The sequence below is a fragment of the Mastomys coucha genome, unplaced genomic scaffold (assembly GCF_008632895.1).
Source record: "Mastomys coucha isolate ucsf_1 unplaced genomic scaffold, UCSF_Mcou_1 pScaffold11, whole genome shotgun sequence".
NCBI classification, from domain to species: Eukaryota; Metazoa; Chordata; class Mammalia; order Rodentia; family Muridae; genus Mastomys; species Mastomys coucha.
Window position 1 is genome coordinate 9064349 of NW_022196893.1, and position 16212 is coordinate 9080560.

General features: G+C 52.4%; 2 protein-coding genes across 8 annotated transcripts; one reads left to right on the forward strand and one right to left on the reverse strand.

The window, feature by feature from the left end:
* Nucleotides 1-1196: 1196 nt before the first annotated feature.
* Tst (thiosulfate sulfurtransferase) lies at nucleotides 1197-7676 on the reverse strand. Its single transcript, XM_031348531.1, has 2 exons — nucleotides 6917-7676; nucleotides 1197-1660 (listed from the first exon to the last, which is right to left on the reverse strand). Exons 1-2 carry the CDS (start codon nucleotides 7509-7511, stop codon nucleotides 1362-1364), a joined length of 894 nt encoding a protein of 297 aa, XP_031204391.1. The 5' UTR covers nucleotides 7512-7676; the 3' UTR covers nucleotides 1197-1361.
* Nucleotides 7677-8194: 518 nt separating this feature from the next.
* On the forward strand, nucleotides 8195-16212 carry Mpst (mercaptopyruvate sulfurtransferase). 7 transcript variants are annotated; one of them, XM_031348492.1, is made up of 4 exons: nucleotides 8195-8449; nucleotides 10015-10140; nucleotides 11874-12495; nucleotides 15637-16212. In XM_031348492.1, the coding sequence occupies exons 3-4, from the start codon at nucleotides 11901-11903 to the stop codon at nucleotides 15933-15935; spliced, it is 894 nt and encodes a 297-aa protein (XP_031204352.1). In that variant the 5' UTR covers nucleotides 8195-8449; nucleotides 10015-10140; nucleotides 11874-11900; the 3' UTR covers nucleotides 15936-16212. The 7 variants fall into 7 exon arrangements, with proteins under 7 accessions (XP_031204352.1, XP_031204369.1, XP_031204366.1 ...); XM_031348509.1 differs by having other exon boundaries at nucleotides 10018-10140; XM_031348502.1 differs by lacking the exon at nucleotides 8195-8449 and adding an exon at nucleotides 8744-8981.

The window sequence follows — 16212 nt, forward strand, 5'->3', positions numbered from 1 at the left end:
CCCCCTTTCAATCTGGAAGGCTGCATAGGAGAGACCCAGAATCTCTAGAAGACAGGACTAGATTTCACCCCGAAGCCTCAAAGCTTGTTTTTGGAAAATTCAAAACACATCGGCAATGATGTGTCTGCCTCTTCCTGGAGTTCTCACCTATGGTGGCTTCCTGCTGCTACTGCTGGGCTTGCAGACCCCCTCCATGGCTGTTTCACCCTCCATCATCCCCAGAGGGGTCTATTCAGAGGCAGCAAGGGAGTCAGGTCAAGGCCACCTCCCATTTCCCCATTCCTGAGCTCAGGAGCTGCTGCAGGGCAAGAGATGTTTCTTTGGGTGGCCTTCTTTCTTCCTTGAAAGCATGGAGCAGATAGCCAGCCGAAGGCTCAGGACTGGGCTAGCCTCGACTTCATCTCTCTGCCTTCCTCATTCTTCTTCCTATGTCCTCTCAGGTGTGCCTCAGCATCCTCTATGGCAGAGCTTTCCTGACTAGTGTTACATGACAGAATTGAAACTATGTTTCAGAATTAAAACATTTCCTCTATGAGTGTTTTGAGGCAGGGTGTCTCAAGAGGTAAATAGAGGTCACATGTCTGAAAGAACAAAAATTTGAAAGATTCCTGAGCCCCCTCCACAGCAGTATAACCAGGAGTCCAAGGTGCCAGGGGAGGGCCCTGGGACCAGCAGAGCTGCAGATTGGCTTACCCTGTAGAGCTGTCTGGAAGCTATGCAGAGCTCCAAGGATGCAGATCCTGGGAGTTGTCCCCCATGTTGGGGTGGGCTGTGATGATGCATCTGCTTCTGAGTTATCCCTTCTAAGTGACCCCTCACCCGTGCCCCCTGAGTAACTCCAATAAAAACCTTCTTGGTTCAACAAGTCGGATGTTGAATTGAGACATCCCACCCCCTCAATAAAACAAAAACAAACAAACATAAAAACCACATCTGGAGGAAATGTTTCAATTCTGAAACATAGTTTCAGTTCTGTTTTGTAACCATTCTTGCTTTGGTCTGTGATGGATCCCCTTTCTGGGAAGAGTAGATGTGTGTGCTATCTTAGGAAAAGTCTGCCACACAACGCAGGAGAGGGCAGGTGCCTTGGCTAGGACCAAGTACAGCAATGGTGTCCTCTGGGTTGCCTTCCTGGCTGAAGATTGATGAAGGTAAGGGACCAGAGTAGAACCCGGGCAAGAGGGCAGACACACTACTACTGAGAAAAGGCACTTTATTCCAGTGTAGACGGAGGAAGGGAGGCACCAAGAGCAATTCTAAAACCCTGTCAATCTCCATAGCCTAAGAGGTGAACCCACGACAGCAGCCTCACTGAAGGGAACTGTCTGGATTGGATGGGCAGAGGAGGAGGCTGCACACGCTCAGGCCTTCCCACTCTTCCCCTGGGACACACGGGTCTCCGGGGGTGCTCTGCGGAACCACTCTGACCAGGAGCCGTCGTAAACAGCCACATCGGGTTTGCCACAAAGGTAGGCAGCCAGGGCAATGTGACAGGCAGTGACCCCCTTGCGACACGTGGCAATGAGGGGCTGAGAGAGGTCCACCTTCTTGTCCTGGAATATGGCACGCAGCTCCTCTGGGCTCTTCTCGAAGCCGTCTTCTGTCAGGAAGTCCATGAAGGGCATGTTGACTGAGCCACGGATGTGGCCCGAGTCCAGTCCTGGATAGTAATAGAAAATATGGATTAGGGGTGTCATGAAGGGTGGGAACTAGAGGACCTAGGGGCCACCACCAATACAAGTAATATCTTTGCTCTTTTGGCAACTCAGTTTCTTACCTGTTTTGCTTTTCATCAACACTCAAACTGTAAGACCCAAGCCTGCAGTCCCTGTCCCAAGATCTGTCTTAATGGAAGGATGTTCCAAGTCACTTCTTGAGAGGATATCTGTGTGCATTGCAGACCCTCCTAGTTTGCCCCTTAATCTCTGCGCTCTATACCTCATGTTTTCTCACCTGTGAAATGGGTTCAGTAGTACACACCCAAATCCCAGGATTACTGGGGCAAGCAGACAGGATGAATTCACATAGATGCTATTCAATTTGCTGCTGCCAAGGACATGGCAGAGAGAAACTTTGTGGGTCCCCCTGGGCAACTGTTTGCAAGAGAACCGAAGCTGGCCAGCTTTGTGAGTCATGAAATAAACTCTTCTATGAATTTATTTTACAAGTGAAAATGCTGAGATGCGCTGACATGAAATGTCTCAGCTAACGACACAAAGGACAGGCTGACCCAGGACCACACCCAGTCATGATGTTTCTGCAAAGCACATAGTTGTGAAAACAGAAGGGAATCTCCTATCAGATACATGTTCAAATCCCATCTCGGCCATTTACTATACTGATTTTCAGCCACCTCTGTACCTCACTTTCCACATAGGGAGTGAATGCCCCTGGATGAGGGCAAATGACGTGACAGTATTGAATCTGAATTATGCTGGCCCCCATGCTGGGGCCCCTCTAGTGACAGGTGGTGTGCAGCTCCCTCCACACACCTCTGAAGCTTAAGTGTGAGCACAGCAGAGATGAGGCAGGCCAAAGTCCGTTCTAGAACACACCCAGTGAAGTTTGGAAAAGTCAGCATGGGTGGTAACACACAGCTGTAGTCCCTGCGTGCTGGAGGCTGAGGCAGGAAGATCCACAGTTTGAGGCCAGCCTGGTCTATATAGTGAGTTACAAGTCAGTCTGGGCTACTGAGTGAGACCTCATATGGAAAACGTCAAACCAATAAAAGCAGAAACAGCAAAGATGGGCCATGGCTACCAAAGGACCCACGCTCTGTCAGTCCCTCCATGCTCAGTCACTTCTCTCTTCCTTGGGCACCTGCAGCCCTCCACAGACAGCACTGAGAGTGAGGTCCCACGCCAGAACTGCCTCCATCTTTTCAGGTTCCCCAAATCCCCACCAAGCCATTAAACTCGGACCATGGTGGGTGGGGTGGGAAGGGGAGGAACAGGCTTACAGTGGATACTGGTTGAATCAATGCAGCAATGTGGGAACCCCGTCATTCCAAAGAAGATTCTAGAATCACTGTCTCAAGCAGTCCTCTAGCTGAGAACACATGTCCCTGCTTGCAAAAGACAGTGACATCTAGACACGTCTTCCTGCTGTGACCTGAAACCGGGTCTGTGTAACCCTGCCAGTGAGGAACAGCTGGCCTGTGGATAGTAACTGTCAGGACACAGCAGTTTCCTGCAGGCACTGTGGGGAGAGATCATTTGCACTGAGCCTCTGACGGCTGTTTTCTTCTTGTCGGTGACATAGCAACTTTACTGTTGTCTTCAGTCTGTCAAGGGAGTCTTGTCTGAGTAGGGATGAAGCTAAAGATGCTGGGGAGCCTTGGCACCAGCCTGAAGAGGTAGCAATGGCCACTCTGCTAGGAAGGCTCAGGGCCCACCATCTGTCTGTCTGTCTGTCGGTGAGAGGGTCAATGAGCACATCCGTAGATGTAGATGTGCACATGGAGGGCAGAGGACCATCGAGACCAATGTTCCTCACTGGTCCATGCCCCTGGAACTTGCTGTTTTAGTAAGGCTGGCTGTAGAGAGTCCTAGATCTCTGCCTCCCCAGTGCTGGGGTCCTGAGCATCAATCACTAAGTTGGTTCAGAGGATCTAACTCAGGTCCTCACGATCACAAGACAAACAGTTTCCTCTTCCTCACTGAGCTACCTCCCCAGCCCCTGCCTGGGGACTCGACTGGGACAGAAGCCACAGCCTTCGTGCAGAGGGAGAGCCAGGGAACCCATGGGTCCAGGCCAGAGAACTCTGGAACACTGCCAACCAGAGGAAGGCCTTGCAGCTAGAAGCAGGCTTCCTACCGCCCTCCTCCCCTCTACAGCTGGCACCCCAAAAGTGAGTTCTCTAGAGAACACTGTCTCCCTTGCTTCTCACAAAACTGAAGAGATTTTTTTTTCCTCCCAGACCTAATGGGGAGCCCAGGCTCAGAGAGATTCGATAACTTCCCCCAGGGACACACAGCAGAGGCATGGGAAATCAAGCGAGACTCCAAAGCCTATGTTTTGTAGTCACTCTGAGCTCCCCTAGAAAAGAAGGCTGAGGCAAGGGATCACTGGGATGACGCCTGGTGTTTCTCAATGGCCTGGAAGTCTAGAAAATTGTGTTCCAGGTTTGGCTAAGGAAGTTCATTCAAGCCGGTAGGCATGTTAAGATCCCTTAGGCCACGAATGGGAATGGTTGTTGGAGGCCAGGAAAACCTGTTTGGAATCCAATCTAGAAGGCACCCTGGCTGTGGCCCAAGAGGGAGGGCCTTAGGCAAAGGGGTTCCTTGTAACTACCTAGCAACAATGTGGAGTGGTGACCTCTCCGGCCCCAGTCCTCATGTTTGCTCTGGCTCACTCCACCCACCACGGCAGCTTTAGACAAGCCTCACTTTGGGGGGCCTGCAGACTTCAGTAGAGTGGGGCCAGGCCCTCCACAAGACCACTGAAGATTACAGGGGTCTACCAGTCAAAGTCGCCAGCGCCCTCCTCCCTCCTCACCCTCACCCACCCCTGCGTGAAATAACAGGGTCATGGGTACCCGGGCTCAACAACTGAGAAATGAGTGCCACCAGGCCCAAATACAGAATTCCCATTTTATAGATGAAGAAAACTGAGGCTTGGAGAAGTGAGACAGCCTACTACTGGCAAAGGCCCTAGAGACCCCTGAATTCTAAGGTTCCTCTCTCCTCTATGATTCTTCCTACTTATTCTGGGTGCCCAGACTCTGGGGCCTGACTTAGATCTGTTTCTGTTTGCTAGTGTTCCATCCTGTATCTGAATATTCTTTTTTATTCTTCATGCTTACTCAGGACTCTGGAAGGCGCCTGAAGGCCTGAGGGGCAGGCAATTGCTCCAGAGGGCAGGAAGTAGTCCTGGGGTCCCTAAAGACCTGCTTTTCTTCCTTCCTTCCTTCCTTCCTTCCTTCCTTTCTTTCTTTCTTGCTTTCTATGGTTTTCAAGACAGGGTTTCTCTGTGTAGCCCTGGCTGTCCTAGAACTCATTCTGTAGACCAGGCTGGCCTTGAACTCAGAAATCCGCCTGCCTCTGCCTCCCAAGTGCTGGGATTAAAGGCGTGCGCCACCACCGCCCAGCTAAGACCTGCTTTTCGTTTCTGCCACTCTCAGTACCTTCGGGAACACTCAGCCAAGGCTTCCCCATCCCCCATGCTTTCTATCTGGACTGCTGAACCCACAGGAACCCATCCCACAGAGCAGACCATGACCTTGGTGGTGTGCATTGTGTCCAGCGAATCCTCTTACAAAATGGGGAACGTAGCCCATCCCCTGCCTGTCTAGATGACCCTGGACTTTGCTCAGTGCCTTCCCCTCCGAAGAGCCCCTAGAACAAAAGCCATGTGCTGTGACAGGGCTGGGGACCTCTGCTTGTTTATGAATAACCAGGAAATGCAAGGTCAAGCGGTTGGGCTGAACCCTCCACACAGAGAATGAGAACCCAGTCTCCCTGACACTCCAGGGCAATCCAAAAAGGTAGGAATAGTCACAGAGAAGAGAGGGACCTTAGAACTCAGGCAGCCTGTGTCCCCTCAAGCCTCAGTTTTCCTCATCTGTAAAACGATGAGGCTATGTCTGGGCCTCATTATCACTCATTTCTTGGTTTGCTTTCCAGCCTGGGAAAGCTCAATGGCCAACTCCACTCTCCCTTCCCCCAGTTTAAGTTCCAAGAAGAAAAGGGCTTTGAGCCAAGATCAGGAGGCCGGGCTGCAGGCATTCCATGTCCAGAGTCTCTGGAAAGTGCCTACTGAACGTGCATCTTTCTCTCCTGACCTTCCCAGAGCCAAGCAGGCGGGGAAATCAAAGGCCTGGAGAGAGTGAGACTGGAGCAATGCCAGGGTCTGCCAACTTCATGTGTGGCCTCGATCAGTTCCTGCCTGTGTGCCTAGCCCCCCACCCCCACCCCCGTCCAGTAGGATGACAATTTAAGACTATAAAAACAGTGTTGGTGGACCTCAGCTGGCAGAAAGGAAGAGACATTTTGCAACAAGTTAGGCAAAATGCTATCCTGGAGCTAAGTCATGCAGGGCAGGGGCGTTTACTGATTAAAAAGAGAGAGATGTGAGGTGGGCCACCAGTCCTGTGCTCTGGAAAAGCAAGATGTGGTGTTGCCTCTGGTCAGGTGCCTCTAGACGGCAGCATTTTGCCTCCTGAGATTTCTCCTGACTCCTAAGCTGTACCTTCAGGCTTCCCCACACATACAAAAGGGGACCCAAGGACCATCTTTCCAGGAATGCCTGGCACAGGAGGCTCCCCTAAACCCTAGGAAATGGTGATGGGACTGAATGGGCTTTATATCTGGATTTAGAACCCTGGTTTAAAAGAAATCCAGATTCTGCCACTTAACTGACCAAGTACCAATATCCTAGTGTTTCATCTGACTTAGATATTTCGTCCCCTGGAGATCCCTGCTGCCAGCTGTTGTCACAGCTCCACAGACAGGCTGCAGCCTCTTGTTGAGATTATGAACTGAGGTGCCTTTCGCAGACCCCAGTAAGGGGCCCTGAAGAGCTCAAGAAAGGGCCTTGTTGGTGTTTGAAAGGGTTTCTGGGCTCTAGAAGAGGGTGTGGAGACACTTGTAGACCTCTGTGCAGCCGTGCAGATGACTGCTTGTGGATAGAACAACTTTTGGCACACCTACTGCATGTGGGAGAGCTGGTGCCTGGAAGTGGACCATCGATGAACAGGCCAACTCCACTCAAGGGCCTAATGGGGGCAGCTTGTTAGCACCGGCTATGGCACACAGGGCCCTCATGTATCAGCGCTATAAAAGCCTTCAAGGTTGGCCGTCCCCTCCCATTTTACAGATGGAAAGACAAGTCTACCTGGAGGAACTTAGGGTCCCAGATGTTTTGGTTTCCCATCCTTTTGTTGTGCAATCCTCCCAAGGGCCACAGGAACACCTACCTACGATATCCGGCTCCGGTTGTGTGCCCAGGTACCGTCCTTGGGCCCGAGAATCCACCAGCTGGAATCTTTTAGACTGGAGATTCTCCAGGACCTGCTCATAGGTTTTGAGCAGGGAGCGGTTCAGTGTGGCTTTGAAAACGGCTGGCTCAGGCCGAGAGGGCTCAGATGTCACCGGGTGGCCCTCCTTCAGCCAGTTCCGGAAGCCACCATTGAGCACTGACACTGTGCGGTGGCCAAACACACGAAACATCCACCATACTCTGGGTGCATAGAAACTGCCCAGGTCGTCTCCATCGTATACCACCACGTGTGTGTCGTTGCTTATGCCCAGGTTGCCCACGTAGTCCCCAAAGTGGGCCTCACTGGGCAGCATCATCTCATAAGGCGAAGTCGTGTCCCTGCATTCCTCTATATCAAAGAAGGACGCGCCAGGCACGTGCCGCTCCCGGTACTCTTTGCGTGCCTGGCGGGTCCCGGGTGAGTACCATGAGGTGTCCAGCACCCGAAGGCTTGGCCCCAGGCTACCGGACCGAATGGATTCCGCCAGCCACTTGGTGGAGACCAGCGCCCGGTAGAGCACCTGATGAACCATAGTGTCAGCTCTGCGTGTCACCTGGCGCGGGTGGGAACCAGGAAAGAGACAAGCCTGAGAGGACTGAGTGCGGTGGGCGGAGCCCAGGAGGCGGGGCTGTTGTCCCCACTACATTTTCCCAGCGTGCAATGGTAACTACACTCAGAGCCAGACTCACAGTGGGAGAGGTTGGCACATTCCCTAGGGAAAGCCTGCTCCACCCCTCCCACTGCCCCGGCGCCCTCCCTTTCTGGTGCCTAGGAGGTCAGGTGGGCGTGGCTAAGCGCTTTCGGAGTATTCCTATAGCAGCAGCTGGTGGGAGGGGCTGGCTCAGAACGCTGTCTGCAAGAATGGGAAAACCAAACACAAGCCCTAGATGGAGAAGATGGCCCTTGGCCTTCGAGTCGCCTCTCTCGGGTGCACTGACCACTGGCCAGCCCTTCTGCTTTCGTTTCCTACAGTCTGAGTTCTCTGGCTTCTAGAATGCTCAGTTCCGGTGAAAGGGCTCCAGACACCCTGCCCTACTTTCGCCACCAGGACCCAGCTAGCGGCCCCATCCTGGGCGGCTCGCTGCACTCAATCGCCCCGGTAGCTGCGCTGGCACTCGCCCTTGCGCTACAGAGAAGCTGGCGGGTTCAAACAAGGAGCGGGGAGGGTTCCCAAGTGGCCCGCACCATTGTACCGCCTCCCATGGGGGTGAGGGAGACGCCTCTCTCGTAGACAGTCGGGACTCCGAACAGCCTCTGCGTCTTCGCACAGGAATCCTGTTTGCCCCTCCTCGTATAAGACTTCTCCTACACAAAGGGGGCTATTGGAGGCTCGAGGTGACACTGGGGCAGCGTGCAAGCCGGCTTCATGGCGCGTGCGTCCCCCACAGTCCGAAGAATGGAAGGTGCAACGGCTCGGAGTGGCCCAAGCAGTGGGCTGTGCCCAAGTCTCCTCCCTTTGGCTGGCCGCAGGTTGGTAGCGGAAGGAGGGGACCTCTGAGGGCGCGGGGAGGGGGTGACATGGCGGAGCTGGGAAGAGGGGAGCGCGAACCCCCGGTATTTGCTGCCCAACGCAACCTATTTGCTTTTCTGTGAGAGAGGATACTTCTCGGGGGTGCATAGCGTGGTATCACGCGGGAGTGGAGGAGGGGATGCAGTCTACGAAAGAAGAGTTTCCAGGACGCCCCTAATTTGCCCTACGGAAGACAGTCCATGGCTGCTCGTGGCCGCCTCTGGGTTGGGGTGGGATAAGAGACAGGTGGGTCGCAGTGGCTGGATGGGGTTTAGAATGACCTGATGCCTCCTGAGGAAGTAGGGGGCCCGAGAGAATAAACAAAGCAATTCAGAGGAGCTGTGGTGAGGAGACTCAGCGTGCCTCAAGAGAAGAAAGTATCAGGACACACTGGAATAAGATGAAACTAACATTTATCAGGCTCTCCTTGCCGAGCGCCTTAAGGACCCTGCGGGATTGAGCTGAAACTTCTCCCAACAGGAGGAGAAACAGGTAGAGCCAGGAGGTACCAGGGCACGTAGTGGAAAAGGGATTAATTTCTCATCTGAAGCCCAAAGTGGTGGGAGCTGCCTCAGTTTACCTGTCCATCCTTGAAGCCTTATGCTTGTTGTTGTTGTTGTTATAAATTGTCTTGGGCTTCAATTTTTACCACTTCATTGTAAATTTATATAAATGCCAATAGGCAAAATATCTGGAAATAGAGCATGGCTCTTGCAAACTGGCTGTACACCACCTCTCTAGTCTATTCTGTTTCCCTGGAATGCTTTTCTCTTGGACTTCCCTCCCTGTTTTTTTGTTTTTTTGTTTGTTTGTTTTGAACATCGATCCTGCCCTAAAATACTGTCATGGTGTATTGCAAAAATTCAAACACTGTTTAGCATTTTCCCAGCATACTCTGAGCCTTGAGCTTGACAGTAGTGGAGAGAAGGTACCAGGAGGGTCTAGGTAGGGAGATGTTCTTCAGTGCCTGCCCCCATGGGTGGGGTACATAGGTTCACCCTAGCTTAGGATGTCCTGGGCCCGTCCTATGTGTCCTGATGGACTTCCAGAGAGCCACTCTCCCCTGGGATCCTGGCTCTCCAAGCACAAAGAAACCTAGTCTCTTTCTGGTCCCCCAGAAAGAGAAAAACCATAGCCTAGCCTCTCTGACCCTCTTTCTGCTGCCTCGGGTCTTCTGTGATAGCAGGGAAGGTAGTGACCTCAGACCTCTGAAGTTCCACCCCCTGGAAGTCTAAGATAGGCCGGCTGTAGAATCAAGAGCCATTAGGAGAGTAAAGGACCAGATAAGAGGTTTGCATGTAACTTCCCTAAATGATCACTCAAAGAAGCTGTTTATAGGGTAAGTGGTGGCCCTCCTAAATTCATGTTTTTAATCTCATTAAGAGGTGGGTTTGGGGGTCAGGCATGGTGCTATATGCTTGTAAAGCCCCCAGTCTGGAAGCTGAGCAGGAACAGGTGACTTCAAGTCCCAGTAGGGGGCGGTGCTGGGAAGATAGCTCATTTGATCAAGTGCTTGTCTTGACAGCAGGAGGCCCAGCACTGGATCCCCAGAGTCTTCATAAACAACACAAGGCATGTTGCATGCCTGTAACCCCAGCCCTGGGGAAGGAGAGACAGGTAGATCCCTGGGCTCAATGACCAGCCAGCCAAGGTGAGACCCAGGCCATGGGAAGTCCCCCATCTCAAAAACGATATAAAGTTAATAAGATGGCTGATGCCAGGGACCCCATTTGAGACCAGAGATTGTTCTCTGCCCTACCCCCTCACACTCAAGCACAGAGGTTGGAAGTCCCAGTATACAACACATGACCCAGGAGCCCTCACATGCCCACATGAACGGCCTATGCCATATCCTCTGTGACTCCCAAACCAGAGCTTGGGAGGCAAAATCCCCAAGAATGATGTCAGTACAGTAAAGGGGCTACTGTGTCCTGAAAGAATTGTCCCACCTTGGTCTCCTTGCTCTTTGCGCACATACCCTCCAAGTCCCAACTCTCACATCCAGCTGCATCACAAACACTAATATCAGTCCTTAGCAGGAGTCCATGCCTTCAGACACACCAGAGAGGGCATCGGATCCCCATTACAGATGGTTGTGAGCCACCATGTGGTTGCTGGGATTTGAACTCGGGACCTCTGGAAGAGCAGTCAGTGCTCGTAACCGCTGAGCCATCTCTCCAGTCCCAGGAATCCACATCTAACCAACTGTTTTGTTTTGTTGAGGCAGCATTTCACTGTGTAGCCCTGACTATCCTGGAACTCTCTCTGTAGACCAGGCCAGCCTCGAACTCACAGAGTTCCAGTGCTGGGACAAAAGGTGTGCACCACCAGTGCCTGGCTTAGCCCTATTCTTATGCCTAGGTCACAGTCAGCTTGTGCTTCTCTCATGAATTATTTCTGCCTTCTCTCTCCAATCCAGCCTGAGGTAGAGGCCTTGCTGCTCACACTAAACTCCAGAACTCATTTGCATTGTTGCTTGAGCTGCTCTGGGGTCTACCAAAGTCAAGGGTTCTCAGTGTGTGCTCTCACCCCCACCCCACACAGGGCTTAGGCCAGTGATCCAAAACTATGTGGACTTAGTTTCTGTTGTTTGTTTGGGGGGTTTTGTTGTTATTGTTGTTCTGTTTTTTGTTTGTTTGTTTGATTGGTTTTGTTTATTTTGTTTTGAGATGGTCTTGCTAATTAGCCCAGGCTGGTTTGAAACTTCCTATGTAGACTAGGCTGGCCCTGACCTCTTGTTCTCCTACCTCAGTCTCTTGAGTACTGGTATGATAGGAGGTCCCATCTACCAACTCAGGTAATTCAAAGCATATCAGCGAGCCTCGGTGGCTTTGAGAAAAAGGTGACCGTGCCAAACCTTTTAAGGGTGTTCCTTCAGCAGGCTGGGGAGAGGCTGCTCAGTCAAGTGTTGTAATAAATGAGGATTAAATGGTACTGGGGGAAGGGTGAATTCTGGTTATGTTCCAATTGGACTCCTCCACCCGCTCAATGAATGCGCGGATCTGATTGGCTGTGAAGCTGGGCTGCTTCGTAGAGAAGGGCTGGAACTTTGGTCTTATTTGCTTTACCTAAGGGCTAATTGAGCCTGGCCCTGGCCCTACCCTACTTTGCTGGGCAAGGAATAGAGTGGGGGACGCGCACCACCCTCTCCTGGTGCCCATGGTCATAACGTTAATTGAAGCTATGCGTTATTCAAAGCCTGACAGGGGGGCTCCCTGGGTGATAAAGACAGAGCCCGGCTTCACCCCAGGCCCTGTCTGCATTCCTGGACTCTGCTCTGCCGGTGCGCAGGCTCCACCTACGCCGATTAGCACATATGCCCTACAGGCAATCCCTGACCATAGGGATTTGTCTCTCCATTCTCGTATCTTCCCTGTCTTGCAGCCCCGCAATCCGAGCATTTCCTAGGCCATGGCCGCCCCGCAGCTTTTCCGAGCTCTCGTGTCTGCGCAGTGGGTGGCGGAGGCTCTGAAGGCCCCGCGCTCATCGCAGCCGCTGAAGTTACTGGACGCCTCCTGGTACCTACCCAAGCTGGGGCGCGATGCGCGACGCGAGTTTGAGGAGCGCCACATCCCGGGCGCCGCCTTCTTCGACATCGATCGTTGCAGCGACCACACGTCCCCCTACGACCACATGCTGCCTAGCGCCACGCACTTCGCCGACTACGCGGGCAGCTTGGGCGTGAGCGCCGCCACGCACGTCGTGATCTACGACGGCAGCGACCAGGGCCTCTATTCCGCTCCCCGGGTCTGGTGGATGTTCCGCGCCTTCGGCCACCACTCTGTGTCGTTGCTGGACGGAGGCTTCCGCCACTGGCTGAGTCAGAACCTGCCAATCAGCTCCGGCAAAAGCCACTCGGAGCCAGCGGAGTTCTGCGCAAAGCTCGATCCCTCCTTCGTCAAGACCCACGAGGACATCCTGGAGAACTTGGATTCTCGGCGCTTCCAGGTGGTGGACGCCCGCGCAGCTGGCCGTTTCCAAGGCACCCAGCCGGAACCCCGAGATGGTAATGCGGTAGGGAAACAGACAGATCCGTGGGGACTGGCCAGTGTGTGTTCCGGCCTTTTATGCATACAGAACAAAGGGATACGTGTTGATTGCTAGGCGCCTCGCCCTAAGCATCTCGCTTCCTTCTTATAGTGGAGGCCACAACACTACCTCACAGTTTTGGAACTCCGGGCTGAGGTTGCCCAAGTGCCTTGAGAATCAGGACACCCAGAGCAGGACAGCCTGCAATACTGCAATACTGAGCTTGTGTACGGCCACCAAAAAATAGCAGAAGGCAGCCCGCGCCTGGTTTAGGAAAGACCCAAGCTTGGTCCTGATGAGGTCTAGCCTGCAGCTCCTGAGTTGATAGGGTGCTGGACGCCTGCAACTGCCGCCTGAGTAATATTAAGAGATTCTGAGAGGATATTAGGATGGGTCAGTCGCTCAAAACATTTGGTGCCCCAGGTGAGGGCCAAGCCGGCTGCCCATGGCTTAGTAACATGGGAAGGGATCTCACAAAGCAGACAGGGCTATAGCCATACTAGTATGAGCCAAACTTCTCAGGAGCTAGGGAGAGACAGTCTTCAGTACCTGTAGATCCATATTCCAGTGTTTAAACAACCTCAGAAAACATTTTTCCCCTGTACAGAGGGTATGCCCTTTCCCTGAATGACACAGTGTAACTGCATAGCATTTACAACTCTAATGGGTATTGAAAGAGATCTAGAGATGGGTGCGGCATCACATGGCTGTAATCCCAGCATTTGGAGGCTGAGACAGGTGGATCACCCAGTTTGAGGCCAGCCTGGACTACACAGTGATTTCCAGGTCAGCCTGAACTAGAGAGTGAGATCCTGTCTCAAATCTCAGAAGGGAGGGGAAGGAGTTAGGGAGGAGCTAGAGATGTGTTCAATGTGAGGAAGGTGTGTGGAGATTGCATGACAGACACCATTTTGTGTAACTTGGTGTTGTGGGAGTCCAGGCACCATTCTCTTGAAAATATGGAGCAATGCCCTCACTCACATTGTGCAGGTGAAGAGAATGGCCCTGGAATGGCCACCTCGCCTGAGATCTCAGAAAGGAGCCTCTCTGGATTCAGACTCCCTGCACACATAACCACAGTGAGCAACCAGTATTTCCCCCCACCATTTCTCTCCAGCCTGCCATGGTGCAGGAGCCAGCCAAGGCCCCGGAAACTCCCCCACACCCTCTCTGCTGATACAGGCTTCTGTTCAGAGCCCTGTCTCTGCTGTACTTTGTGTAGCACATGGCAGGTCAGCTAGTTCCTCTGGATGGTGGCCCTTTTGTGTGTAGAATGAAAGCAGTAGGTGAGAGTTAACATGCTCTGGGCCACCAGGCCACCGTGCTAGTTTTTACTTAAGGCATTACCATGTCTCCTTCAAAGTCCCTGACTTGGCCAAATATGCCTATAATTTGCTCCTTCGGTCCAGCGGGTCAGGGTTCATAGTAAAGCTGGAGGTTTAAGGAAGCCCTGACTCTACTTACCCATAGAACCCTGGCTTGAAAGCTTGTTCCTCCCCAGGCTTTGAGAAGGGCTGCATGGGGTGACTTTTAGGAGACCCACTTCATTGGGGTTGACTAACCCACTGAATCCTCTCTAAGCTCGGGAGCGCTGTCTCCTACCATCCTCTGAGGATAGAGACCAGCATGGACCATCAGCTCCGACAAAGACAGGGAAACCAAGGCAGAGGGTTCTCACACACTCATTTTGGGATCTAGATGGCCCAGATTTGACTGATAGCTGTGAGATCTCATTCTGATGTGAGTCTCAGCCCTCCTGTGAAAACAGGGCTTTAGTAACCTCTGGCTGGAAGAAAGCTAGAGACAAAATACACATTGGAGTCCTTGGGGCTTCCAAGCCATGGGTAAAGTGACAGTCCCCTTAATCCACACTTCTCTGGCCTTGCTAGGTCTTCATCCTGCTAATCAGACTGCTTTTTCGTTTTTGTTTTGTTTTGTTTTTTTGGACAGAGTGTCATGTCCAAAAACACATTATGTCACTCTGTCATTTAGGATGACTTTAAACTTCTGATCCTCCTGCTCTCACTTACCAAGTGCTGGGCTTGCAGGCAGACATCAGCAGGAAAAAAAATTATTCTTTCTTTTCTTTTTTTTCTTTTTTTTTTTTTTTTTTTTTTTTTTTGAGGCACTGGGGGTGAAACCCAAAGCTTCGTACATAGTAGGCAAGCACTCCACTGGCTGAGCTACATCCTCAGCATTGAGACTAAATTCTTTTGAGAATAAAAGTCTAATTTCCCCCTATGGCCAGATAGAGCCCAAACCTTTTTCCAGGTACACTGAGGCTTCCTGCCCCTCTTCCTCCGTGTTGTCTGAGCCTTGGTGGTCATGGTGCTCCGTGCATCATCCCAGGGTTCCTGGGTTCTTCCTGTCACCTGTGTGTCACCCGTGCTTTCAGTCTCACTGCCAGGACCCCTGACTGGCTGGCTTCATCTTGGGAGGAGACCCCACCCTCCCTAGGCACTGAATGGCAGGCAGCACAGGCTCTGGGGCGGTTCCCACTCTCTCTACCCATCCAGTCTTAGAGACTATTTAAGGCTAGTCTTTGTGCCTTATTCTCCTGGGGGTGAGGGTGACAGATATTTCCTTCCCATAGAATCCGGGTGGTATTAAAGGAGAGAATGCCGCTGAGGAGGTCTAGGCACTGTCCTGCACAGCACAAGCATTCAGCTATGTCAGCCATTTTGATGACTATTTTCAACTCTAGCCCTAGGGTATTTTTGTCACACTAGCATTATCTGGCTAGTGCCTGTCTGCCTGCCCTCTATGCCACCTCTAACCCTCCGTGCGTCCTGAGTCCTAATTGGACAGAGGTCACGTGTATTACTCTGCTGCCCCTCCAGGTTCATGGTCAGGAAGCCCAGGGTGTTGTGTAGCTCTGGGAGAGTCTAGTTCTTGGGTTCAAATTCTAGCCAGCAATTAGCTGGGTGCAGTGACTGGATGTTACTTAGCCTTAGGCTGGCCACCTGGGCGGGGTCAGTGCCTAGCTCTGCTGCCTGGAAGATAAGATATTGGGCACACATTTGGCATTCTGATGTGGTGGGAGTTTTGATACCACAAATACCAGTGACACTAGACATCACTCATACTGGCCTTCCGTGTGTTCGTTCCCCCTGTGCAGGCATCGAACCTGGCCACATCCCTGGCTCGGTAAACATCCCGTTCACTGAATTCCTGACCAATGAAGGTCTGGAGAAGAGCCCAGAGGAGATCCAGCGCCTGTTTCAGGAGAAGAAGGTGGACCTGTCCAAGCCTTTGGTAGCCACATGTGGCTCCGGTGTCACAGCCTGCCACGTGGTCCTGGGGGCCTTCCTGTGTGGCAAACCCAACGTGCCTGTCTACGATGGCTCCTGGGTAGAGTGGTACATGCGTGCCCAGCCAGAGCATATCATTTCTGAGGGCCGAGGGAAGACCCAGTGAAGCCAGGCAGGACACAGTGCAGCTCAGGTGACAGCCTGGTTACTCTGACCCTGCTTTGCCAAGAGTCCTTCCTCAGACAACTCAGGTGGTGTTTGGGGTGACATCCCAGAGACCAGGAGTTCCAGTGATTCATGGGTACTCAGCAGAGATAGCCAAGAAGGTGGCAGGCAGTAAGAGGGGAGGGAAGGAGGCCAGACAGCAGAACAACTTGCAGGGTGCTGAGCTGGGGCCCACCTAGCTTGTTTCACTATTGGGAAATAAAACATCAAGCACAAAA